This window comes from Pelodiscus sinensis, chromosome 6 (genome assembly GCF_049634645.1).
Source record: "Pelodiscus sinensis isolate JC-2024 chromosome 6, ASM4963464v1, whole genome shotgun sequence".
NCBI lineage: Eukaryota > Metazoa > Chordata > Testudines > Trionychidae > Pelodiscus > Pelodiscus sinensis.
This window is the reverse complement of record NC_134716.1, coordinates 40,525,711-40,552,999: the sequence shown is the minus strand read 5'-3', so window position 1 is coordinate 40,552,999 and position 27,289 is coordinate 40,525,711. Positions and strand designations below refer to the sequence as shown.

General features: G+C 41.5%; 2 protein-coding genes and 1 long non-coding RNA gene across 8 annotated transcripts in view; 2 read left to right on the top strand and 1 right to left on the bottom strand.

Moving 5' to 3' along the window:
• KIF27 (kinesin family member 27) overlaps positions 1–14,049 on the top strand; it is a 57,996-nt gene extending 43,947 nt beyond the window's left edge. For 3 of the 4 annotated variants that reach the window (XM_075931760.1, XM_025177861.2, XM_025177864.2), the window contains 7 exons: positions 1,745–1,855; positions 2,953–3,129; positions 4,044–4,259; positions 5,820–6,026; positions 9,903–10,101; positions 11,154–11,318; positions 13,595–14,049. In XM_075931760.1, the coding sequence (XP_075787875.1) occupies positions 1,745–1,855; positions 2,953–3,129; positions 4,044–4,259; positions 5,820–6,026; positions 9,903–10,101; positions 11,154–11,318; positions 13,595–14,043 (1,524 nt within the window). In that variant the 3' untranslated portion in view covers positions 14,044–14,049. Of the gene's footprint in view, positions 1–1,744; positions 1,856–2,952; positions 3,130–4,043; positions 4,260–5,819; positions 6,027–9,902; positions 10,102–10,724; positions 10,852–11,153; positions 11,319–13,594 lie in introns of those variants that run through there. The other variant, XM_075931761.1, reaches the window with a different exon arrangement.
• LOC112543533 (uncharacterized) lies at positions 9,913–20,878 on the bottom strand. 3 transcript variants are annotated; one of them, XR_012904715.1, is made up of 4 exons: positions 17,917–20,878; positions 13,417–14,046; positions 11,730–11,862; positions 9,913–10,046 (listed from the first exon to the last, which is right to left on the bottom strand). It is a non-coding gene; the product is annotated as an uncharacterized LOC112543533 (long non-coding RNA). The 3 variants fall into 3 exon arrangements; XR_012904717.1 differs by having other exon boundaries at positions 13,855–14,046; XR_012904716.1 differs by lacking the exon at positions 9,913–10,046 and adding an exon at positions 10,856–10,987.
• Positions 20,879–21,133: 255 nt separating this feature from the next.
• GKAP1 (G kinase anchoring protein 1) overlaps positions 21,134–27,289 on the top strand; it is a 42,056-nt gene continuing 35,900 nt past the window's right edge. Inside the window, exon 1 of the mRNA XM_006135863.4 lies at positions 21,134–21,299. The gene's annotated coding sequence lies outside the window, so the exon portion shown is untranslated. The remainder of the gene's footprint in view (positions 21,300–27,289) is intronic.

Genomic DNA, 27,289 nt, shown 5'->3' with positions numbered 1-27,289 from the left:
TGGTATCCTACCTGTCTCTGATGTCAATTTCTCCTCTGATTCCACTTCCTCCATGGCTGGACATAGTGTACCAGGACCAGTGCTGGATTCTGCATCCTCAGGCTTGCAAGTTGCATCTGACTGCATGGCTCTTTCAGGGTTAACAGTGCACTGATTTACCTTCTTGGAAGTAGTAAAAAGCATAATCCTTACTTGCCATAAACAGAGTACAAGAAAAATTTACCTGTATAAATGGCGATGCTTTTCTGAGTGGACTACCCACAGAGCACTATGGCCACAGTCAACGCAGCTCACAACGATCCTAGAATATCTCCTCACAGTACAATCTCAAAGCTTGTGTAATGCATCCGTTAAGGTTCACCTCACAGCCATATCAAGCGAGCATGACAAGATAGATGGACAAACTCTGTTCTCTCATTTGACCACTGAGAAATATATGAAGGGCCTTGACAATACTTTGCCTCCAGTAAAGCCAGTAGCTCCATCTTGGGATCTCAACTTAGTTTTGAACACACTAACTCATCCTCCAGGGCGATTTGCTTGTTAGTCCACCTGGCCAAGAAGGTAGCATTTTTAATAGCAATTATGACAGCCAGAAGGGTGAGCAAGTTAGCTGCCCTCATGGCCGACCCACCGTTTACAACATTCTCCAAAGACAAGATTGTACTCAGACCACATCTGAAATTTCATCCAAAGATAGTCTCATGGTTCCATCTCAATGAGCCTATATACTTATCAGTCTTCCATCAGAAGCCGAATCAGGGCACCAGTGTGGCAAAGCTCCATTCACTGGATGTCAGGCGGGCCATTGCATTTTACCTAGACAGAACAAGACAGTTTAGACAATCACACAAGCTGTTTGTATCAATAGCAGACCACTCTAAAGGACAAGCGGTATCCAAACAAATGATCGCCAAGAGGATCATGAACTGCATTCGCGAATGCTATGCCATCAGCAAAGTCGCATTACTTACATCTATACGGGCACATTCCACAAGAGTGATGGCCACATCGACAACCTTCTTGCATAATGTGCCCATCAGAGAGAGATGCAGGACAACATGGGGGCCTCCGTACATACTTTCACAAAGCATTATGCATTAGAAACTTACCATTCGATGTACTTCCTTTGGGACAGCAGTCCTTTTGGCTGTCCGCCAATGAGACTCAAAGCCCCTCCTTCCTAGAGGCTAAGGGTACTGCTCCACAGTCACCTACAGTGAAGTGCCCACAGAGACACTCATCAAAGAAGAAAAGAGAGGTTACTCACCTAGTGCAGTAACAGGTGTTCTTTGAGATGGGTGTCCCTGTGGGAGCTCCACAACCCACCCTCCTCCACTCTGCTTCGGAGACATGACATATCTCTCTGTGGTAGAGAAGGAACTGAGGCAACTGTTGACGGTATGTGTGTGCCAGCATGCTCACCACAGCACAAGCAGTGCCGGCATGTGCACACCGGCATCCAGGGGGCGTACTGCTGCCAAAAAATTCCGATTAGAAGCGCAGGTGTGCCAAAACACCGACAGTGGAGCGGCCACAGGAACAGCCATCTCAAAGAACACCAGTTACTGCATAAGGTGAGTAACCTCTATTTTTTTCACCTACAAGTTTACTTTCTTGGTGGAATTAAAGTCTTATCTTATAGTATACACCTATTTAGGCTCCTTCAGAAAAAAAAATAATTTGGTGAGAATAGACTCAATGAGACCAGAAAACAGTTTCCTTTTCCTTTTCCTTTTTTCAGGAACTTCAGTTAAAGACAGAGCAACAGCAGAAAATTCTCAAACTTAAAAATGAAGAGATTGCTGCTTTTAAAAAGAAGAAAAACTTGGCAGGAACTTCACAGCAGTTACAGGTAGCTAATTTATTTCAAATTTGGTGGCCTTTGATAATCAAGAGGAGCGAAACTCCTTTTTCCTCACCCCAGCTCTTGATTAGTTGTTTGGGGGAGAAGGAAAAATTTGGTTTGTTGACTGGCGGAATTATACTCAAAATCATTGTTAGGTGCCCTTCTTTCCTTTAAACAAGGATAAATTAGCCATCATGGATAAAGGGAAAGCTAATCCTCCACCAGGGAATAGGAATAACTTCTGCCTGCATGCCCTTACTCTTAGTGATGGTTTTAGTTTTATTGTGGTACAGTGGACTTTGTTTCTGATTGGCCCAGGGGTGCAGAGTTTCTGCTGTACTTTCTTACCGTCTCTGGGGTTGCAGCTGATTGTTGCTCAGAGCAGTGGAAGTCTTTTGCCAGCAGCTGGGCGGGATATGTAACCCTTTCCTCTGGGTGTCTAGGTGAGGCTAGCTGGTGGGTTGGAAGGTGATGAATTCTCTCCCGCCTCCTCCTCCCATGTGGATAGTTTAAAGATTCCATTCATAGAGCTTCTATCACTTATGTCAACTTTAGCATAGCAACTTCTGTGACAGTGCTGCCTAGATTATTCCAACTTTGAACATAGGACCAAGTGTGCATGGGCAACCAAGTGCAGCGAGCGATAGGATGGGGCTGTAGAAAGCTTTTAAGATGGAGAACAAATTAGAGGCATCATTGTCTGTGCCCAGCTCTTCACATGAGGTAAGTACTGGTTCAGGGCTGGTTTCCAATAGTCTTGATCAAGTGGAATGTAGCACTCTGCACCTGAGCTATGGAAGTGTGTTCTTGAAAAAATAACAAGTATTTCAGCAAGGACATTCTTATACAAATATATTCCTAGGAAACTTTGCAATGTAACACTGCTATGGTTTTCCAAATTTCTTCAAACAAATAATTTAATTATCTTGAATTCCAAATCAAGATTCTATTATAGAGTTATTGTTAGCACCAAGAATGTTAATTTTGGATTAAATTATAGAAATCTGAAACTGACAGAATTATTCTAGATGAAAAATATACTGTACTAATAGAGTGCTGCACAAAGGAGGTGCTTATGTATGTCTTTATTTTATAAAATGTAGAAACAGGAAGAGCAAAGGAAATGGTTAGATGAAGAACTAGAGAAGGTTCTGCATCAACGTCGAGAGTTAGCAGAACTGGAAGAAGACTTAAAGAAAAGAGAAGCTATTATAAACAAGAAAGAAGCATTGTTACAAGAGAAGAGCCATCTGGAAATCAAGAAACTAAGATCTAGCCAGGTGCTCTTTGTAATACTATGTAACTGTTATTAAAAAACAGCTGTTATATAGTCCAGAAAAAAGCATATTAGAAGCAGAAATAGCAGCATGGATCTCATGTAATCTGATTTCTCTCCTTGATATTGCCACAGAGTAATCTCAAGCAAGCCAATCCTCAGTTTCTCTGACTTTTTAAATTGGGGATAATGTAGAATCATGGGCGGTAGGTGAAGATAGGGATGCAAGCCCCCAGCCTTGCCCCTTCTGCCAAAGTCCCACCCCCACAGGAGCCAAACCATCTCCCCAAAGCCCTCCTCCCCCATCCACAGGGAGGGTGGGCAGCAGGCGGCCTCAGTCTCCCTGGCCCCAGAGCAAGGGAAATGGTGGGTGCTCGGGTGCAGCCAACACTCCGCTCCCAGTATACCTACAGTAGGCGTTCTGGGGGCAGACTGTTGGCAGAGCTAGGCTAGCAGTTTGGGAAGTCAATGCCTTCCCCCAGCTAGCATACCCACCACCCATATGTAGAATAATGATATTTCTTTGCCTTTTGTAAACACTTTTGTATTTGGGAGATAAAGCCTTTATGTAAGTGCAAAGTATTATACTTCATTAAATTTGGTGGTACATATGCAATTTGAGAACAAAATATCTTTTTTGGCTGTTTAGTTTGAAAAGCAAAAACACATAGAAATTTAAACACATTCTTAATAGCAGGTGTCTTTCTAATTGATGATGATTAAATTATTATTTAACTTTATGTAGAAAGTTGAAGTTGAGTGTTTCTTCGCTTTTATAATTAGTAGTAAATAGTTACATTATGATAGTGCCCAGATAGCATTGGAGCCTCATTGTACTGCATGCTTTATCCATGTGGAAAAGAGTCAATTCTTACTGGTTGCATTTGTATCATTTAAAAATGTGAGGGTTTTTTTTAGGCTTTAAACAAAGATAGCTTGAAATTATCTACCCGCCTGAGTATGCTGGACAAGGAATTGTGTGATAAAAGTGTGCAGCTCCAGACAAGTGCCAGTGAAGAGAAAAGACAGATTTCAGAAGAAATTCAGGTTCTTCAGAAAGAAAGGGACCAGTTGCTCAGAAGAAGAAATAGTGTGGATGAGAAACTTAAAGATGGTAGAGTGTTGTCCCCTGAAGTAAGTAAATACATCCATTAGCTACTATTAGTTTCTGTTTTAATATAACACTCTAATCATGATCTAAATGTATTTTGAAATATCAGATAAACGAAAATTGATTAATTTTAACTGTCTTTGTGGAAATATTAAAATTATAATTTGGAATGTCAAAGGATTTAAAGTAAGTACAACAGTAGTAGTTTGGTTTGCTAGATAAGAAAGTTTAGGTTTGGAGATCTGTTCCAGCTGTTGTCCTGACAACTTTCTCTTGTTTTTTTAATCTGTGGCATACTGATTTTCTTCCTTGAACCCCCTCTACTGCTTCTCTTTTCTAGATGATCATCACCATTCTGTCTTTAACTGAAATAGGACTTTCAATTCTGTGTGACTTAAATCTTTAGATATATCAATGTAACTTTCTTGTGTAGACTAGGCCTTAGAGAGCTGATTAATAGCAGCTATTGAAACAGACATTAGTGCTGTTATGGATTAGCCATCAGGAGACAAGACTTGTGCAACAAGTTCTTTCCTCTCAAGGGAATTAAAAATGCATAACTTTCATAACATAATGGTTTGACATCTGTGATGGAAACAAGAGACACAACTGCCTACAAACCTATGTCTCTCATTGCAGGACACAGCCTAGTTAAGACTTCCACGTTCGCTAGGCAGAGTCCCTGTTTTTTTCTCCCCACCCACCCCCCAAAAAACCAAAACTAATAACAATCATTGTTCTGTCTTTTTGTGTTTCATTTTCCTGCTAAAAAAGTTACACGTTTGCAGATAGTCACTCTCTTTCAGGATTCTAGTAAAGTAGCTGCTAAGTTCCTTTCTACTTAAAACAAGGAATTAACTGTACAAAACGGTAACTCGCATGATTTTCTAATAAGATTATGTATATAATCAGAGTTATGCATATTTATGACTACAATTATAAATGTAAATGTACTTTCAATTAAGAAGATGAAGATCTTTTAAAGTTATTTTCTTATATGTTAATTTCTTGGAATATCCACATGTACCAATTTTCCAAATAAGCATATAATTACAAATTCTTACTGTTTTGAAAAACTTCAGTGGATCAGTTTTCCCCAGCTAGCTCTTATTTGTTAGGATATTGCTGGAGATAATTTACCCATTAATGAGGTCAATTCTCTTGACTTTTCACTCAGTTTGGGGAGAAGGAAACTTCACCTGAAATATCCCCAAATTTCCATTGTGACAATAATGTGTATTGCTAGTACTCCAACACTTCATTTCCAGATTCCAAAAGAGTGTGAGGTAGAAATCCTGCCAGTCAGCTTAAATTAGGGTGAATTAAGTCCCGCTTACAGTGTGTAAACTCTTTAGTGAGAACCTCGACTCAGTAATATATTTAACTCATAGCAAAAAAAAAGAAATAGTCAGACTTTTATTTTTAAATGTTTTTCTCAGTTTATAGTATGGTACTGCGTTTTCTGTCAGTACAATGAGAGTCTGTATAATATAATAAATGAGCATATTAACATTGGATATACTGACTTTCATAATTTTTAATTGAAATGAGGAATGGCAACTAATTTCTGCTTTTATTTGTAGGAAGAACATGTACTTTTCCAACTGGAAGAAGGGATTGAAACTTTGGAGGCTGCCATTGACTATAAGAATGTAAATATTCAGAATCGCCAGCACTCACTTAGAGGATCATCTCAAATCCTTACACAGAGCGAGGCCAATATAATGGGAAAACTAGTTTCTCTATCTGCTATTGAGCTTAGAGCTATTCTCTTCAAATACTTCAATAAGGTGTGTTGGCTGATGAATAATATTAAGCACATTTTTGTATTATTCACTGGTATTACAGATAATAAAACAAAGCAGCTCAAATTCTTCGGACTATCCTTCTCGCCCCCCAAAAAAGAAGACTTAATTTAAAAAATTGTGTTTTAAGTGACAGTTGCTGAAGTTAGGTTCTGTCTTGCCTTTACTGAGCCAGACACTGTGCAGTCTTTCTCATCTCTGTAAATAGTATTGAACTTATATGTCAGGTTTGCCAGAATCCTTTCAGATGTTGCCAACCTACAATGTTTACTTTCAGATGTGAAGGTAAGGTTTCCCTCACTCCATCACTCTTGGCCTGATCCTTCTAGCAGAAAGAAGCTAGATATTATAGATGTTGCAATGCCTAACTTCTTTTAGGTATCCTGGCATTCACAATTCTAATTTAGGCACACAGCCTCCGTATGCTAAGGATGGGCAAACTTAGGTGCCTAGAAAATGTAAGGTGTGCATACATTTTGGGAACAGCCTAACCTAGCCTATGCTGAAGAGAGAGATGTGGCCTAAATCCAGCTCCTCAAAGAGATCGTAGCTGCCTATCTCTACTTGGGTTCATGTTTGTGAATCATGGTTGTGGGCCTGTCTGGATTATACACTTTTCTCAAGAAAAATTAGAAGCAAGAGGTAATTGATGCTCACCACCTTAGAACTTTTAGCCCAGTGGCTAGTAGGGTTGCCAGATGGCTGAAAGAAAAATACTGACACCCCCCCCCCCCCCCCCCAAAAAAAAACACCGGGAAAACATTTTGTTGAAAGAAAAAAAAAACCCACGCTTCATGGGGGGTGGGAGGGGGAGCAACGGGGCTGGCCAGAGGAGATGGTGGGGGCCAACAGGAAGCAGGGCTGGTCGTGAGGGGCAGGGGTGGAACAGGGCTGGCCTCAGGTTATCGGGGAAGGGGGGACCAGCCGGAAGGGAGCGCGGCTGGCCGGGAGTAAGGGTGGGTGGGAAGCACACCTGGGGGGGATTGGGGAACACGAGGGTGGGTGGAAGGAAGGGGGAGCGGAAGCAGAGCTGGCGGGGGGGGGGGGGGAGGGAGTGCAGTGGTGCTGGCTGGGAGGAAGGGGGAGTGGGAAGCAGAGCTGGCAGGAGGTGGGGGGGCACAGCGGCGCTGGCTGGGAGGAAGGGGGGGCTGAGAGGAAAGGGAAGCAGGAAGTAGAGTTGGCGGGGGCGGGGAGAGGTGCAGGAGGGCTGGGCGGGGAAGATCAGGAGGGGAAGTGGGGTAGAACCAGCCGGCCGGGAAGTGGGGAGAGGGGTGAGCAAATCGGCTGGTGGAGAGCGGGACTGACCTGGGCAGTTGCTGCCTGTCCCACGCAGGCTGCCGGTGATGCACAAGCGAAGAGGCTTCTCCTCCTCCTCACACTCAACCAATTGAGGGCTCCTGGCAGCAATCACGGCCCCGCCTCCCAGCTGGAACTCCCAGCTGCTCCCCTGCCCCCCACCAGGCTTCCGTCCGGTGTGCAGCTGGAAAAATTAGAAAATACCAGACATTGCACATGTCTGGTATTTTCTGATTTTTTTTACCGGACAGAGAGCGCAAATACCGACTGTCCGGTACAATACCGGAAACCTGGCAACCCTAGTGGCTAGAGCAATCACCAGAGATGTGAAAGACCCAAGTTCAGTTTACCCTTCAGTCTAATGTGGAGTAGGGTTTTGAGTTTGTCTCCTACCTCCCAGGAGAGTTCCTTAACTACTGAGCTATAGGTTATTCTGGGATGGTGTGCTCTTGTTCTCCTACTGAAGTAGCTCTATAGTGCATACATATGTAAGTATTCACTAGGCCAAGGAAAGAATAAGAACGACTCTTTAAATGACTTTTTTTCCATTATTTTGTCTGGGATTGATGTCCGACTGACTTGACTCATAGTTACCCTGGTCATCCCATCTGCCATTTTGAATATGGGAGTAACATTAGCATTCTTCCAGTCTTTTAGAATAATCTGGTATTGTGAGATTTATTAAAAATTAATCTCAGTCAACTCCATTAGGGTTCTGAGTAGCAAATTAAAATCTGAGTTACTGATTTTAAAATATTTATTACTAGTAGATGTTGTTCAACATCCTTCAGTTACTAATGGAGTTGAGAATACTTAATTATCCTTATATGAGATATACATCCTTCATCTTACAAATATAGAACAGAAATATTTACCAAACACTTGTGCCTTTTCTATATCATTATTAACAATTTTACTATCTCCATTTAGTAATAGGCCTATATAATTGCTACAATTTCTTTATTTTAATATGCTTAAAACCCTTTTTATTGTCTTTGGTCCTCTTAGCCATAAAGTCTTCCCTGATGTCTTTAACCTTCCATGTCAATTTTCTGCACTTTATAATTCCTAACCTTGTATAGATTGCTATGCTATTTCCTACTTTTCTGTTTATTATATATAGGCTTTTATTTCTAATTGTTTCCTTTACATTTGCCAGTGAATCAGGATGTTCTTTTAGCCAAAATTGTCCTCTTTTTTTATTGTGGAATCATGGCTTTGTGGTAACCTAAAAAAGTCTTCTTAGAAAATTCCTTAACTTTTTTTTTCTAAATTTTTCCTCCTAATGAATGTAATTCATAATTTTCCTCAGCTTTGGAAAATCATTGCTTTTTTGAAGCTGTGTGTACATATGGAATGTAATCAGGTCGTGTTTGCTGGTCCCTAGGCAGTCACCAAATTGCTGTCCAGTAATTAATTCATTTGTATCTGTCGTGACATGCAAAACAGTTACTTCATGTTGGCAGCAATTCCTTTTATGTTAAAAATTTCTAATCTATAATATTTAGAAATTCCATGAGGATTTATTACTGCCTGCATGATACTCCAACATACATCTCCTAAATTGAAGGTTCCCATAAGAACACAATTTTTCTTTCCATACATTTGCATGCCAGTAACAGACTACAAATTCTGTGGCACTTCTCTTTTTAATTTACATTTTTAAAATTAATTAAATATGAAAATGTATACAATTATTACATTCAGCACTTGTTTATTACATTCAATTTATTTTATGCTGGCTCTGTTTTCAATGTACAGTATACTACAGGTTATTTTATTGACAACATATAACTGCTTTGTATCACAAGTTTTCATGAAACAAGCTAGAGATTTTGGCATCTAAGTGGGTGACACCTGGGGCTCTTGCTATCTGAGGTATAGCAGTTTGGGATTATGAGATAAGTACTTTAGCTAGATATTTTTATCAAAAGTAGTAGCGGTGAAATGCCTAGCCAAGGTGATATTTAAATTGTTTAAATTTCAGAGTAAGCAATCAATTAAATGGCTAGATAGATTACACCTCAGAATGGTTGTTACAAGCATTTACAAAATAAGGAAGAGAACACAACATTCATGTACACTTGGTTCATACTGTTAAAAGTTCCTCATACTGGACAGAGACATATTTTTTTTGAAAGTGCATGTCTTTCTGCAGCAATTTTCATGGTTATGGAATCCACCAGGAACAGGGAGGAACTTTCTCTATAGTAAGCTTTTTGTACCTTTTACTAGGAATGTGCAGTTTAAACCATTATTTTTTCCAGTCAATATGTGTGGCTAATAAAGGCATATTTTCCATGCACAGTCATAATGTAAACTCTGGTATGCAAGGAAAACAGTTTATTAAATTTTTACATGAGGCACAGGAAATTGAATGATGTATCAGAAATAGCATTAAGCTACTAGTTTCCAAACAGTACAATAAAATGGGTTATAAAAAAAAGTACATTCCTTCAGTATTGTCTCCTTTTTATTCAAAAAGGGCATTCACTGAGATTGTTTCCATTACGGTTCTCATTACTTGGAATTATTTGTTAGTCAAAATAAAAATATTTTTATTAGGTTGTTAGCCTACGTGAGGCAGAACGTAAATTACAGCTGCAAACTGCAGAGCTGGAAATGAGAGTCGTGGAACAGAAAAACATAGAACGTGAACTGGAATCAGCACTCGAACACCTCACACTGCAATGTGACAGGCGATTGACCCTGCAGCAGAAAGATCATGAACAAAAGATACAGTTGATATTGCATCATTTCAAAGGTATTTGCTTCTTGGGATCTCTTTTGGCAAACACTATGTATTTCAGTTGAAACTTCACAAATGTGTAGTCACAACTTACAGTTACATTATTAGTAAGCCCTGGACTACACTGCAAAGTTATGTTGGTACATCACTCAGGGGGCATGGATTTTCTACACTCCACAGACCACAATGTAGTTATACTGCTCTAACTCCTAGTGGAGATAGCGCCATGTCAATGGGAGGGCTTGTCCACTCAATGGAGCTACCACCTCTCTGGGAGATGGAGATGCCTTTGGGAGAAGCTCTCCTGTTGGCATAAGTAATGTCTTCACAAAGTGCTACAGCAGCACAGGTGTACCTGTGCCATTTCATTACTATAAGTGTAGCTAAGTCCTAATTTTATTGCATGAGAGAATATTGGGGCACAGTCTCTATAAGTTCTGGTATGAAAGGAAAACAGTTTTTACACGAGGCACAGGAATTTGAATGACTTTTTTTAAAAAATGTGGAATTTGTTGATATAAATTTGAATTAAAAGTTCATATTTTGCATGTGTCAGTGAGCCAAAAGTAGGTGCTGATTTTTGGATACACGGACTTATTGAGCCACCTTTTTTTTTTTTTTTTTTTTCTTCTTATCAGACATGCTACATATCAGCAATTCTTGGTATCAGTTACATTTGTGAGTAGTCAAGTTCCAGTGTCTCCTGTTGTACTCCCAGAATCAGTGGTCACTTGTGTGGAATTACTTTGAGTATGTAAAGTGAATGGGTCATGGGTGAAACAACATGGGCTTCGAGCCCAATCTTTTAAAATGCAAAGGGTCTCCTGGATGGTGCTGATTACTTTCAGCTCCCAGGAGACATTTGGATTCTCCCATTTTCTGCTCTTGTGCAGGGGAAATCCTGTTAAGAAGAAAATTATAACTGTTAAAATGATGATTCTGAAATTTTTGGAGAAAACCACTAGTGGGCTGTAGGATATAGTCTGTGTAATTTTGTATTTTGCATTATTTTTTGCATATGTAAAAATGAAATAAACATTCTGAAGCTAAAAGTAATGTTATCTTAGAACAAGGTGGTGAAAGTACTGCAGAAACCCTTAAACTGTATGAAGCTAAAATCCAGCAATTGGAAAAAGACTTGTTCTTCTATAAGAAAACCAGCAGAGAATTAAAGAAGAAACTGAAGGAGCTGGTGGGAGAGTCATTTCATCAGCTTGTGGCACCAACTAAATGTACGTGTAATCACAGTAGAAACTATATATAACTTTTAATAGTAACATTTCAGAAATGCTTCAGAGGGGTAGCTGAGTTAGTCTGTAACAGGAAAAACTTTAAAAACAACAAATAGTCTGGTAGCACTTTAAAGACTAACAAAACATGTACATGGTATCATGAGCTTTCTTGGGCACAGCCCACTTCTACAGCACTCTAGAACACTCTGGTCATCTGGCATTGGACTATTATCTTGCTTTTCTGGATTCTAACATGATTTTAGTATTCATTGTCTCAGAGTAAAAATTAAAAGACTTTTACTATCTGAAAGCTTTCAGATGATACTGTAGTTGACCCCACTGCAGGATGTCACTGTAAATCTTAAGGTACACAGTCCCCTTTTTGGATATGTGATAGCAGGTGATGCATACCGAATCTGAGGCAAGCACTGCAGCTGCTTCCAAGTATTATGCTACGCAGATGAGGGATGCATTGGACTGATTACTTTCAGCTCCCAGGAGACATTTGAATTCTCCCATTTTCTGCTCTTGTGCAGGGGAAATCCTGTTAAGAAGAAAATTATAACTGTTAAAATGATGATTCTGAAATTTTTGGAGAAAACCACTAGTGAGCTGTAGGATATAGTCTGTGTAATTTTGTATTTTGCATTATTTTTTGCATATGTAGGGATGTGTTTATTTTTGTGAACATGTAACTGCTGAAATTAGTTTCTAACTTGGCTTTAGGGTACAGCCTAGTCAAGCGGTTACCAAAGGCAACTGTGCTGTGGGGGAGCTTCTCAGGTCCCCTAGTACTCAGGGTGCCTTTTCTAATCTGTCCTGCTGTTAGAAGGTAATTAAGTATTGGCATGTTATATCTGACTGGCCCATGACCAGTTGTGTAGCATGCTTAGTTGGGGATCCTCTTCATGTTCTCTTTTTTGTAATCCTGTTTAAGTTGTTGCCTCGTGGCTTCTGGTTACAGGTTACTCCCCCTGACCTTCCCTCCAGAGAACCAGATCTCTGATTCTAGCCTCCTGCTCACTGGCCCTCTATTTCTCCCTGAGCCCGATCCATTCTGCTTCCAAAATGTCATCTTTTGCAGGCCATTCTGGATGTAACACAGTACCCTCTTTTGATTGTATGCTGTTCTGGGTCCTACTCTCCATACTCTTCCCCAAGTACCTTATAGCAGATCCTTTCCCTCCAGCTCGTTCAAGGTGCTGTAATGAGCCAGCAAACTTATTACACTATAAAACATTAACTACAAACTGAGGTACTACAGATCTGATTCTAATTGAATGTGGGAAAGACTACAATAGAGGATTTTAGTTGTCAGATCAACATATTTTTCAGAACAAGTTAATTTCTCCAAAATTAGTCATGGCCATGTAATCGGAGAAAAATGCATGGTCCCTAGAACAATCTGATTTTTCTAAATACATTTTATAGGAATGATATAAAATCTTATAGTGGTTTAGTTTTATTATAATAAATATCTCACATTGCCTTTCGTTTATTCTTGGATTTGTTGTTGTTGTTTATGTAACAGAATAAAATCTATTTTCCTGCTGATTTAAATATATAGGTCAGTTTTTCAAAAAGCAGTCTAAGACATGAACATGCACATTAAAATTGAAGACACATTTCAGAAAGGTAGCCATGTTAGTCTGTTTCAGCAAAAACAGCAAGCAGTCTGGTGGCACTTTAAAGACTAACACATTTATTAGGGTATAAGCTTTCGTGGGTTACAACTCGCTTCATCAGTGCTGAAGAGGAAAGAGGAAAAAAAGGGATATAGAGATGGAGTGTGACATTAGTGCTAATTAAATTGAACCTGCAGAATTGTACAGTTGCTTGCATCACTACAGGTGTAATTTTAGGTGTTGCTTTTGAAAACTTGACCCATTATACATCAGTTCTTTAGATCAGACTCACAAGTTAAAATGGTGAAGAGGCAGGTATAAATGCCTAGACAGATGGAAGTAACAGCTAGTTACCTTCTATCATTATACATGAGATAATTATTTAGCAGATTGAGACAAATGCCACCAATGTGGCATAAAAGCTCATCTCCCTCACCAACAAAAGGTGTGATAAAATATATTATTGCACCCACCTTGTGTAGTATCCTGGAACAGTCAAAGCTACAACTATACTGCACATATAATGCTTAGTGGTTATTATTGGGTATAGCTTTCACATTTAATCTTGTTAATGCCCTCAGACTGTATGTCTAGTTAATGTTCTGAAAAACAGTTTCCTAACTGTTTGCTTTCTGGAAAACATTCTTATAGATAACGATGCTGCTAACAGAATACTGAGCCAAGATACAGGAGTTTCTTCAGAAGAATTCAAATCAGTGTCCAAACTTGAAAGTAACCACCAATCAGGAAAATTGAGAGAAACAGACAACCCAGCAAGTGGTTTAAGGTGGTGGCAGAGTTCATACAAGCTTCAGGAAGATGTTTCAGAGCTAGCACACAACAGAACTTGTTTGTCAAGTGGTACAGAAGACCAACCAGGACTAGATGAAGTATGGCCTTCAAAATCTCACCCTCAACTATTCGCTCATTCTCAGACAAGAGACATCATAACACAGCTTCAAGGTGTAACTCCAATAAAACTCTCTCGCCGAGAACTACGGCATATTCCTACATCCGAACTATCATTGAGGCGCTCCAGCCTTGGCGTCGGTGTCAGTTCTGTTGCTGCAGATTCCATTGAAATGTCAGGAAAAATCTAATGACTTCAAGAGATAGATAGTTATTCTTTGACACATTTTTAACAACACCATGATACTAGAATTGTTGTATAACATTTCCTTTATTCATGCACTAGTAAACTAACAGACACAGGTAAATGAACTTTTTTCTGTAAATATTGATATTCATAGAACCACAGATTTTAGGAGTCTGTTGCACTTATGCAGTTTCAAAGAATCTGAGATACTTTTTATTGGCACAACCACAAACAGTTGCATGATTACAAAGCTTTTTAGTCCTGAGGAAAAATAAATAAATTCTCTATACTTCTTGTTTTTTCAAATTGTTCTAAAAGTTCCTGCATTTTTCAAATGTTAACTTCAGTGAAGACAGAAGACTATTGAACTATACAAAAATATTTTAAGACAAAGGTAATTTCAGTTTTATGGTTTAAAAATACATTTAGTAATTTGCAAAATATATAGTTTGAAGGTTGGCTTCTGGACCTTCACCTAGTAATTGGCAGTGACTGAATTCCCATTACTCATACTAGCAATCTTAAATAAGATATGCTTGGTATGGGAATCAGGATCTAAAACTAAGTTTGTTCTTCAGAAGGCATATATAAATATTTCCAATATTTTTCTCAGTATTTTATTATTATTATTATTATTATGCAAGTTATATTGAGTGAGCCAAACATGCTGTAAAAAACTGTTTAAAAGTATTTTTTTCTCTACATAAACTTTTTTAAAGCTCTGTGAGAAAAAAGTATTCTGCCTTATTTTTGAAACTGATGTAATTACTTATTTCACTTTCCTTTTTATATTCTTTGTCTGGGCTATTTTTTTAAATAATTGACATATCTAGTTTTGAAGTATGATGTTTGTGTGCTACTGAAATAGTAAATTATGGGACCAAACATTCAGCATCTTAAGGTAAGCCAGTACAGTGTAATACATTGTTATTATTAATAATGGTCCATAACTTTTTATTTAGAAAGAAATATGAATCATTCTTTTAAAATCCAAATCTACTTCAGACCAAACAGCACACAGATCCATTGGTTTATAACTAGTTTGTTTCCTTCTGGATAATAAGTTGAATAATGTTTTGTAAAAGAACAGTGATCATTCACAAGAAGCTAGTTAGTTGAACTGATTTGCAGACAGAGGCCAAAGTTTTCAAATTTGAATGTGAAAGGTCAGGCACCTGCATTTGTATTTTGGCACCTACGTAAAAGTGACCTGATTTTCAAAGGTAATAAGCATCTCACAGTTAAGTACTTTTGAAAACAGGCCATTTTTATGTAGGCATCTAACTTTAAGCACCCATATTTGAAAACATTGACCTGAATTATTTGTTCAGAACTATTTGCTGCACTTAGCAACAATAAACCCTTCCAGTTTGAACTGAGATTATTTACTGATATACTTTAAGGAATCTTGGATTAAAGCCTCCAGTTCACAGTACATGACCCCTGAAAGAATGAGAACTTAATTTTCCCTTGCTTCAGGCTATTAAAGGCCTGTCCACAGAGCAAATTTTACCATGTCAAAAGATTATGTTGTAACACAATAGTGCTCTGACTGCCTAATAACGCAATTTGTTGAACTTTTCTACATAGATTGCACAAAAATGTATATAACGATATTGATGAACCATTTGGCAGCCCTGTAAAGGTCTATATAATTGTTTCCTTAAAAACTGTAAGCAATTTGCATATTGCTTATAGAATTGTATGGGAATTTGGGGAAAAAGGGATGTGGAGGTTTGGGGAAAAGGTTAAATTAGTTGGTAGTTTTGATTAGAATTTTTTACTGTGTTATAAGTCTAAATAATTGAGTCTTTGCTAATGTTAAATTTTATATTAATGTATTTAATATTTGTAACTTAGTATATGTACCCTAAAGCAATACATGGAAATACAGTAAATGTATTACAAAATTAAAGTCAATTTTTTACATCAAAGTACCAGCTGTAAGGAACACAACTGTTAAAGGCACATACTGAGTCATTATCATATACCTCAAACTATCTTGTCTGTTAGCTTTCATTTAAATAGATATAGAGTGATTTTGCTTTGTATTTTACATATGGAAAAAAACTTTGTTCAGGTGGGCTCAAAAAGCAGACTAAAATATAGGAAAGAATGATTCAATCTCTAGTGTTGCTAGTAGGGATGTCAGATATCATGTAATGAATAGTTGTGTAACTGCATGAAATCTTAGTGGTTACATGACTATTCGATAGTCCCTGAGGGTGGGGGCGGCAGCCAGTGTGCTCCCAACCCCACTTCCAGGGAGCCCCCTGCCATGTGCTGCTGCCCCTGTATCAGAGGTAGCACATGGGGTGGCAGACGGGAGCTGGTCCGCAAGCGGAGCAAATTTAAAAACCAGCTTCCTGCACAGACCAGCTGCCTGCCACCCAGATCTGCTGTCTCTGATACAGAGGTAGCAGTGCAGGGTGGTAGCAGCCCGTCCGTGGGCGCGTCCGAGCTTCCCATGGACAAAGGTTGCTCCGTAGCAGCAGCCTTTGATGTGGAGCAGCCTCTGTCCATAGGGAGCTCAGACCCCCTGCAGAGAGGGGCTGCTGTAACAGAACAGCCTCTGTCCACAGCAGACCCAGGCTTGCTGTGGACAGAGGCTACTCAGTTGAACACGGAGCAGCCTCTGTCTGTGAGGAGGTTGGGCCCACCATGGACAGAGGCTGCTTCACATTGTCATCCCATCCCCCTCTCGCTCCATGCTGCTGCCTCTGATAGAGGGTCTGGTGCTGGGGGATCCAGCTTTTAAGCCAGCTTCACCAGCACTGGCTCCCGCCTCTTACAGATCCTTGAAAGTCAGCTCCCCATGCACATTGGCTGCAGCGTTCCCTCCACACTGCTGCCTCTCTATCAGAGGCAGCAGTGCGGGAAATGGTGGGGGAGGCAGGTGGATCCAGTGCTCATGGGGAGCCAGCTTTTAAGTTATCTCCTCATGGACACCCGCTCCTGCTCCATACCCCTCCTCCCCCGCTGCCTCTGATATAGTAATAGTAGTCACCTACATGATGACATTTTATCTTTAGTCACAAGATGGTCTGTGAATTTCTGTAGGAATAGATGGGAGAATTATTTAGTTACCCAAGTACTAGCAAATTTACCCATGTTGCTGGGATCATTAAGGAGGAGCTTAGGGCAGGAGGGTGTGGGGGGTGCAATAGTCAGGGCAGGGACTTGGGGATATGAGGGTGTGCAGGAGTCAGGGTTGGGGGGATGAGAAGAGGCTCAGGGCAGGGAGTGGGAGTTGTATAAACAGACAGCATTTTAACCAAGCAGTATACAACTTATTTTGAAATGTTTTAAATCACATAATACGAAGATTGGTAAAAGCCTGCAATATATAGGAATGTAGGTTTTCAGTAAATATTGGTAGCAAAAAATTATACTAAAGATGAAATAGTAGTAAATTTCTTTCCAAGAGCTACATTTGACAATGAATCATTACTGAGAGATGATGTAGTGCAAAAGGCCAGGCAAGATATTTGCCCCTGAACAGAGGGAGAGAATGTGGCATTGGAAATAGTCTTGATGTCTCAGATATTTGAGGAAACAGCTTGACAAAATGCTTAAGATGTAAGCATTCCTTGGTTTCGGTAACCGGGTTTGGTTCTTTAAAGGATTTGAAACCACAGACAGAGGAATACTTCTTTTTAGGGTCATACAAAAATTTTTCTTTTTCTTTTTACTTTATTATTAATTTTTCATTTAAATCATTTTATTATCTTTGATTCTTTTAAGACAGTGTAATATACAAATAAAAAGTAGAAAAACAGTAGAGTTAAAAAATAAGAAATAATAACTCCTCCTACAGATATATCCTCCAGATTTACCTTTAAACAATTTGTGGAGTTATCAAATATATAATACTCACGTTAAGAAAAATAGAAGGATTGTTTAGATTCAATTGAGATATTCTTTTCTTTATGTTTCTCCTTTTTTTGATTTTTTGTTGCAACTTACGACTGGTGTTGTTCCCCTTTTGGAGCTTCTGTGCGGCAGCAAGATTCAGTGCCGGGGAGGGAGCCCTGGTTGACCAGACCTAGCTTTTTGGATTCGCAACCCGTCCGTTCTTGGTCTGTTCCGTCCTACCTTATTATACCCTTTTTCGGTATCTCAGTATTCCTTCACTCACCTGACAATTGCTGACATTAGATTTTTGTTATCTCATTCTGCCCTTTCAAAACTTTTGTCTGCTCTATTTGGGGTAATCAGCCACTTTGTTGCATATTGCTGTCTGTGTTAGTTACTTCCCTAAAAACGGGGTTACTGTTGGTCATCCAATCAAATTTTGTTTTTATTTTACATCTCCTGTATCTCACAATGCTGCCTTTCCTTTACACTTACAATTAAACTGGTGCTCATTTGACATATTCTGGGTAGGCCTCAACACCTCCCTTTCATACTTGGCTTACATTACTAGACCTACATGATTTGTAAAGTAAGGCTAGGTTGTTAGGCATTATGAAATCAAAACTGAGTACTTGCTTTTATTTTCTCTCCATTTTCCAGTTAACATAAATTGTGGTTGTGATATTTTTGATTTTATGTTACATAACAGCCTCAATTGTAGTTAAGGGAATGTTTGATGAGGCAGTCTTGCACAGAAGGAAGGAATATTTTTGTGTTTTGAAAGCACTCCAGATGGTAGCAGATCATTTCCTAGTTCTTCCAGAAATTTTTATTTTGTAAATCTTGTAACTGTGTGCCTCAATTTTTCATTTGTAAAATGATATGCTCTCTTACCCTGTCTCTTTAGAAAGTAAACTTTTGGGCTAGAAATTGTCCTTACTATGTATTTGAGGAACACTTACCATAGAGTTGCTAACTTTATAATCACTCAAAACTGAACATCCTTGTGATCATCCCTGATTGCACCACTCCCTCTTCTTCTGTTGCTTGTTCTTCCCCACCTTTTCATGGGGGTAGGACAGAAGGCTGGGGTGCAGAAAGGGATATGTGCTTTGAGTTGGAGGTGCAAGCCCAGGAATGAGGGGTTCAGAGTGCAAGAGAGTGCTCCAGACTGGGACAAGGGGTTAGGTGTAGGGGGAAAGTGAGGGCTCTGGCTGAGGATGAGGGATTTGCAGTGCAGAAAGGGTCTCTCACATGGGGCCAACAGGATCTAAGGGTGGGAGGGGGTAGGGGCTGTGGCTGGAGGCTCTGTAGTAGAATGAGGAGTGTAGGAGGGGCCTGTGAGGCTTGGTGTTCAAGAGGTGACTACAGCCTGGGGAAAAGAGATGGGGTGTAGGATCCTGGTGATAATCCACAGTTTACAGGAAGCAGCATCAAGATCCCAGCAATCCATAGATAAATGGGTGGCCAGAGAAACTCCATGCACTGCCTTCATGTCCACAGGTGCTGTATTCCGCAGTTCCCATTGGTCATGGTTCTTGGCCAATGGGAAATGTGGAACAGGCCATTTGGATGAAGTAGTGTGCAGAGCCCCTAGTTCCCGGCTGCTCCACATGCCTAGGTTCCACAGGGACCTGGTAGATGCTTCCAGGAGCAGCTTAGAGCCAGGCCAGCAGCCAGCCTGCTTTAGCCCCAGCTGCCCTGCTCCACCACCATGGTCCCTTTTTTCACTTGCTTTGGAGGCATAGCCAAGTTAAGTTTGTAACTGGAAAAATTTGAAAAACAACCAATAGTCTAGCAGCACCTTAAAGACTAACAAAACACATGGATGGTATCCTGAGCTTTCATGGGTATAACCCACTTCTTCAGATGAATGGTGTATTAAAAGTCCAGATCAAAAAATAAATAGGGGATGGGGGAGGGAAAGGAAGAGAAAAAATAGTGAATTAGTGTTCAAGTTTCTTGTAATTTGAACACTCTAATTCATTACTTCCTCCCCCGCTCTCCTTTTTACCTAGCATTCACGGTCAGTGGGTGATCCCCCGGCTGGCTGCAGAAAGCCAGGAGGCAGTGTCGCCATAGCCTGCCCCCTAGCTCTAGAGAGGAGAGCAAGGAGGTATGGATCCAGCCTCCCTGGGACATGTCTGCAGGTTGGATACCACCTACTCCCCTGCAGCTGAGCTACCAGCCTCAGTACTTGAAAGACAGGCAGTGGCAGTACAACCCTGCCTGCCTCTGCCACTGCAACAGTAGTCTGGGGGATTGCAGTGGAGCACAGGCAGGGTCAGGTGAAGTAGTTTGGGAAGGAAGTGCCTCCCCTGCCTATGATATCCATGAAGGTTGCCTAGCAACTAGAGTACTAGAACAACAGGATGAAGTCTTAGAGGGGTAGACCAGGTAAATCTAACTACAAGAGAGTCATCTTGTTGCACCTTAGAGATTAACAGATGTATTATGTGATGAGCTTTTTGTGGGTAAAATCCTCTTCGTCAGATAAGGTGGAGTGGAAATAACAAAATCCCGGGTCTAGATCAGTGTTTTTCAACCTTTTTTTTTTAAAATAAAGTATCCCTTTAAAAAAATATTTATAAGTACCTACAGTTTTCAGATACACTTTTTTTCTACCATTGCAACATATTTATTGAAATAACTTAATTGTAGCAGGGTGGACAATGAAATTTTTGGGTGTAAGAAGTACAAAATAATAAAACGCTGTAAAGCTTAACAAAAATTCACTTTTCTCCAAATTTCAGTTTAGTGTATCCCCCAGACTTCTCTCTTGTACCTCATGGGTACCTAGAAACACTGGTCTAGAGAACAGTTACCTGCACAGTGGTCCTACACTTGAAAGGAAAATTCTTTTGCTGTTATCTGTACCCAGGATTGTGTAATCTCAGCAGGCAGTTTCCCACCCAGTCCCCTGCCACCATTGCCCTTTTTGCAAAGTTGTGGGAAAGGGGTGGAGGTGGGGGTGGGGTAGCCGCCCGTACTTCACGTAATTCCCCCCCCGAGAAGTGGACCTCAGAGACAGGCGGCGCGAGCTTCATCCTCTTCGCTACCACCTGTTCTCCAAGCCGCCTACGGCAGAATTTTAAGCATTTTGAGCCAGCCCAGTATCCGTATCCCCTCTCCATGGTTGCCGTCCACGAGCGCTTGGAACGTGTGCGTCACACGTCGTTTTTATTGCGCACGCGCGGGCGCGGCGGAGTCAGCCAATCAACGAACCAGGTAAATAAACAAACCCGCGAGCGAAAAACGCCCCCCCCTCCCTTCGCTATCGCGGCACGAGCTTCTCCGCAACAGTCCGGCCCGGTGTCGCAGGAGCCGTTATTACCACCTGTTAGCAGACAACAGTGACACTGACAGCTGCTCCGCGGCCGGGCACAGAGCCGTCCTGGAGAAGGAGTGAGTGCTGCGGCCCCAGAGTGTGTCCGTCCGCTCGCCTGCTCTGCAGGCCCCCCAAGCTGCCCCGTCGCGACCCTTCACTCCCTCCCCCCGCCGTAGAAGATGAGTATCCCGCAGCCCCTTCCCCCGACCGACAGCCTCCCGCCAGGAGGAGGGGCGGGCTGGATGGGACGTTGCCCCTGCCTCAGTGGGGCCTGCTGGATGGGGAGTTACTGGCGAAGGAGCCGTTGTTGGCGCTCACCGCTGCCCTTGCGCCAGGCTCATGGGAGTGTCGGGATCTGCTGCTGCCGCCGCTCAGGCGGGGGCTGCGGCCGCCAAGCGCTGACGGCCGCTGCAGCCAGGCGAGCCTGTTCCCTCTCCCCCCCGTCCCGGAGCCGCGGGCAGCTAAACCCTTGCGGCGCTAGCGCGGGCGGCTCGGGAGAGGAGCTCCCCCTCCCGCGGGTCCCGTCGGGGAGCGCCCTGGAGTTCAGCCTCCGCTGGCCCGTTCCCCTCTCTTGAAAACGGCGGCTCTTCCCAGCGTTTCGGCTGCCGCGTGACCCCCTGCTTGGCCCAGCTCTGCCTGCAACGCGGCGCCCCAGCATAAGTCCGACGAGCCCCTGGTCTGCACGTTCCCTGTGTAACTGAAACCTCGCCTGTCTGCGGCCTTTTCCTAACGCTTGAGCCGCCAAGTCCCCTTCGTCACTGCCCACGGAAAAACACTCACTTCTTTCTTTAAACAATTCTAGCTGCGCTTGTTTTTAAAGAAAAGAATGAGACACATTTCTAATTTTGCGCTTGAGATTTTGCTTGGTCATAGTCCTCAGCGAGCATTCATGCCTCTGCTTGGCTGGCAAAAAGAGTCTGGATTTACCCCAGATATAAATATTAGAGTTGTTTGGCATGTGTGTGGTAAAGGAGTAGTGCATGGATGCATGCTAGGTTGAGTGTGACCTTTCAAAATAGATCTAAACAGCTTTAAAATTTAACAAACTGGTTTTCTTCATTTTTGGTTGATTTTTTTTCAGTCCCAATGACATATCCTAAAACAAATCCTGTGTTAAGGAACACTTTTCTGGTCGTTTGAAATCTATGAATATTTAAGATATTAATGATATAAGATATCAGAGTCCTGAACTAAGAGAACATAACCAACTCCAACTTGTACTACTAATCATCCCTTGGCCAAATACCACTTTCTAACCACTTACATGGTATCTGCTGGCATTTTTTCCATTTTAAACCTAAAACCTTTAGATCTGTTTAAACTATTTAATACTGAGGCTCCAATCCTGCAGCAAGCTCTACAGAGGTGGATCTCTAAAACCAGACTCTTTTGGATTTAGTTCAGCTCTGTGTGGATGCACAGGTACACCTGCATAGAGCTCATTGCAGAATTTAAGCTTAAGAATTTATAGGTTTAGTCTGTTTAAGCTACTCTAGAGATTGAGTGGTTTAAACTACTTAATGCAGATTTAAAGACTGATAAAACTTCAGGGGAAAAAAGGGAGGTGGTTTAAAAGGAGAAGAGTGCTGGTCAAACGGCAGGCAGTGCTTTTCTTGAGCTACACAGTTGTATGAATGCACAGATAAGGGAATGTGCATGAGATCTGCTGTAATAAGATATATTGAACTTTGGCAGTTTGATGCTTCCTATTTACTAATGAGGATGATCAATGCCTCTTAGTCTTTGACAGGTGAGTGTTAGAGAATTCAGGACTTTTATTTTGAAACAAAACCAAAAAATGCCTTAGGTATATACACATTGGAAACAAAATGTAAAAAACTTGTGTTCCTGGACAGTTACTGTTGCACAAAGTACCTAAGACAAGAGAAGTGAAAGGGTTGTAACCATCTTTTTACACATGCTTTTGAGCCTATCACACATGACCATAGCTACTCGTGTATTTCCATTTGTAAAAACTAGGGCTATCAATTGATGTGCGTTAACGCCTGCACTTAACACCAGGCAGGATTAACACATTAATTTTTTAACGTGTTAATCTCAGCGTTAATGCTGCACTGCCCCTTTGAAATACTACCCGGCCACCTCAAAGAGGCAGCTCGTTAGGAGCCTGAGATCAGCTGGAGTTCCCAACTGACCCCGGGCCTCTGTGCAGTGCTGCCCCTTTGAAGTGCTGAAGTGGCATTTCAAAGGGGCAGTGCAACATGGAGCCTGGTGTCAGCTGGGCACTCCAGTTGATCTCAGGCTCCTAATGAGCTGCCTCTTTGAGGTGCTTGGGTGGCGTTTCCAAGGGAGCAGGGCAACATGTAGCCCAGGATCAGCTGGAGTGCCCAGCTGATCCCCAGCTCTTTGTTGAGCTGCCCCTTGGAAACACTGCCCTGGCATTTCAAAGGGGCAGCGTTGCACAGAGCCCGAGGTCAGCTGAGCACTCCAGCTGATCCTGGGCTCCCGTGGTGCTGCCCCTTGGAAACGCCAGGGCAGCTTTTCCAATGGGGCAGCGCTGAAGGCAGTTGGGGTCAGCTGGGGACTCCACCTGATCCCGGGCTCCTGCGATGCTGCCCCTTCGAAATACCGCCACAACGTTTCAAAGGAGCAGTGTGTGCGATTAATCGCAATTAAATGTTTTAATTGTTTGACAGCCCTAGAAAAAACTGCTATGCTATATGTCAGTAATAGTATGTCATTATGGTAAAGAATATTTTGATAGCTTGGAAATGTGAGTTTGCATTACTTAACACTGCACACTTAAAAATAAACCTGCTTTTCAAAAGTGATAGTATTTTTGAGTGTCTTAATTTTTGACTACCCAGATATGACAACTTGAAGGAGCTTGATGGTCAGAAGCTGCTGTGCGTTGTATGAAAATGAGGCCCTTTTATGGAGTCTTAAGAAGAGCATCCAAAAATCACTTGTTACTTTAAGAAAATCTTGACCAAAATGGCTAACTTCAGTTTGGCTGGATCAAAAATAAGCTGTTTTTAAATGGCAGTTTCTATTCTTGCATTATTACATTTGCTGTAAAAAAAACAACAAAAACAAAAAACAAAAAAAACCCAAACAAACCTTTAAAATATTATGAAGGAGGAAATAAGACTGATCACTAGGAATAAATATCTAACATTTACAATATACTTCAGGAAATAAAACAATTCTAATTATGATGGTTACAAATTTGCTGTCTGCCTACTTAGTATCAGCCCACTTATACAAAAATGTAAAAGGATACTGCCATGGGTATTTTTCATACATTTTTAAGTGTGTCCTTTTCATAGATGCTCAGATGTTTGAAATTTAAATCTGTGGCCTTAACATTTCTGCCACAAGATGGTTTGTTATGGTGCTGTTCAGGAGTTTTCAGATATGTCTACTTTTAACGGAAAGTGTGTTTATATATAAATAAATTTAATGACTTTGTAAATGAATAAGAAGGGAAGAGGGCTATATTTTGGATCTACTATTATTGTTTCCCTGAAACACATTATAAATGTGGTGCTCTCTTATAAGCTACTGTGTTTGTTGATCTTTAGACATAAAAATACTCTTAATACTGAGTCATATCCATGGTAATTTGAACTATCCAACATAGATATGCAGCATTTTTCCATTCAGAAACCCTTCTAATGTAACCATATGAAGGGCATAAATGCATTCCCATCTGGAGATGGGAACAATAAAAAATTAATATGAGGGAGAAAAGATTTCTGTTAGGAATGGTTTATCTAAAAAAAATAGACACTGATTACTATACTTACTTTTGAAGTAAATAAATACTTCAGTCAGTGCTATTGGAGGTTGTTGAGATGAGTTCCAAACTAACAAGTCATCCAGATACAGGCTTTAGGGATGTGAAAGATTAACTGGTAAGCATCACCCTTAACAGGTGATACTTAACAGTTAACTGGCACCTGTCATGGGAAAGGGGCTGCGCCTGCCCTGCGGGAGGCTCACTGCACACTGGATACTCTGGTCATCTGAAGCAGCTTCTGTCTGCTGCAGGCCTAGGCGCCGTGCATGCAGGGGCTGTTCCAACTGCTTTTGCGGCAGGAGGACTGCTTCAGCCTGGTCTTGGCAGGCACACCTCCACATAATGTTTAACTGGTTAATCAATTAGGTGGGATTTTACACCCCCATTATAGTTAGGCTGCCACCTTAAGTGAGTTGCCACCAGTATCTGACATTTTGAGAACTTAAATCCAGGACAGTTATTTGAAACTTGAGCTTTCTAATTCAGGAATTTAACTGAGATCCAAACTAGCCTCTGATTTTTTTGGAGAATCAAAATTTTTCTAATAGGAACCCCTTTTCTCCTTATATTATTTTTCTCAGCCCCAGAAGAGAATGCATTTAAACTGTTCATATGGTCTCATGAGAATGATCACTGAAGAGGGGTTAGGTGACAGCATAGTGTGGAAAAGAACTGCATTATTTGTTGGATTTGACACAAGGAAAAACATTCCTTACAGAGCACAGATACCTAAATACATGCAGAACTATACTGTATGAGAATTCTGATCAGCACATGGTTTCTTACATTGCTCCCTGACCCTTGAGACTTTCAGCCATTTAGGATACTCCTTTTGGTTGACTGAGAATAAAACCTTTGTAAAACTATTTAGCTGAGCTTTATGTTCTACATGTGGAAGACACTTTTCTTGTTAATAGAACATAAAAAGATGTTCACTTAACTCAAGTAATGGAATCATAGGCACTTTATTCAGATGGGAATAATCTCTGCCCTTTCCAGCCTCTTCCATAGTGATCATCTCAGATGTCTTCAAAATTTTAGCAGAAAGGAATTGAATTTGGAGTGAAGCCCCTGGGGAGGAGGGGGTGTAGAATACCATTCAAGGGTGTGACACAGATGGGGCCTGGACCTGTTCCCCACAGAGTGTGGAGGGCATGCTGCCCAGCTCTACTCCTGACCCGGGTCCCAGCTGCCAGTCCCATTGGTTTACCCAGGGGTGGGCAATAGTTTTTTTCTGGGGGCCCACTCCAAGAATTTGGAAAGTGGACAAGGGCTGCACTCTTCCATGATATTAATGGCGGCGGAGCGGGGTTTGAGATGGAGGTTAGGTGCAGAAGGGAGCTTGGGAAAGGAGTTTGGGTGAAAGCATTTGTGACCTGCGGCACTGGAGTAGAGTGCAGGGGGTTGAATTGTGACCTAGGGCAGTGAATTGGGGTACAGGAGGGGGTGCAGGGATTTGGGTTGTGAGCTAGGGCAGGAGAGGACTGTGATCTGGGGCATAGGGTTGGGGTTGCCAGATATGGGATGGGATATGGGTGCTGGATGGGGGTAGAGGATTTGGGTATGTATAGTCGGGGGGCAGAGGGTTGGAGAAGGGTGGGATTGTGGTGCCAGGGGCAGGGTGTGGCCAGGAGACTTACCAGCCAGCAGCCTTTTCCTGAATCAGCCTCCCTTCCAGTCAGTGTTCTCTCTCAGCTGTGCAGCTGCACATCTTCACATGTGATTAATTGGCCCTGCCCAGTCATTCAGTTCTGAGCCCTGAGCCTCTGACTGGACCAGGCTGATGAATCACCTGTGAAGCTGTGCTGCTGCATCTTAGAGTAAACCCTGATGTCTGCCCTGCCCCCGCACAAACTGGAGCCCCTTGTGCTTGGTGGCTGCCTGTTATTGAAATAGGCAGCTCCCGTTGATGGGTTTCTGGCCAGAAACCAGCCAATGGGATTGTGCTGGGGGCCGGAACAGCTCCTAAAACTTTCCACACTCCCCTCTGGACTCAGTTTTTAAAGAAAAACTGCCTCACAGCTGTGTTTGGAGTGCAGGTGGGGTGAAGGGAGTGGGGAACCTGGCTGAGGATCCCTCCAACATCCACGGGCTGGATCTGGTGGCTTGGCAGGCTGTATCTGGCCGGCAGGCGGTATTTTGCCCATGCTTGGGTTAACCATTTAAAAGTGTACACTAGTAGTGAATAGCAGATGTTCTTTTGGAATGGAGAGCAGATGTTTTCTCTTAATTCACTCAATTCCCTATAACAGCGAGCATCCTACACCATTTTTCTAGAATTCTTTCATAGCCTGGGACAATCTG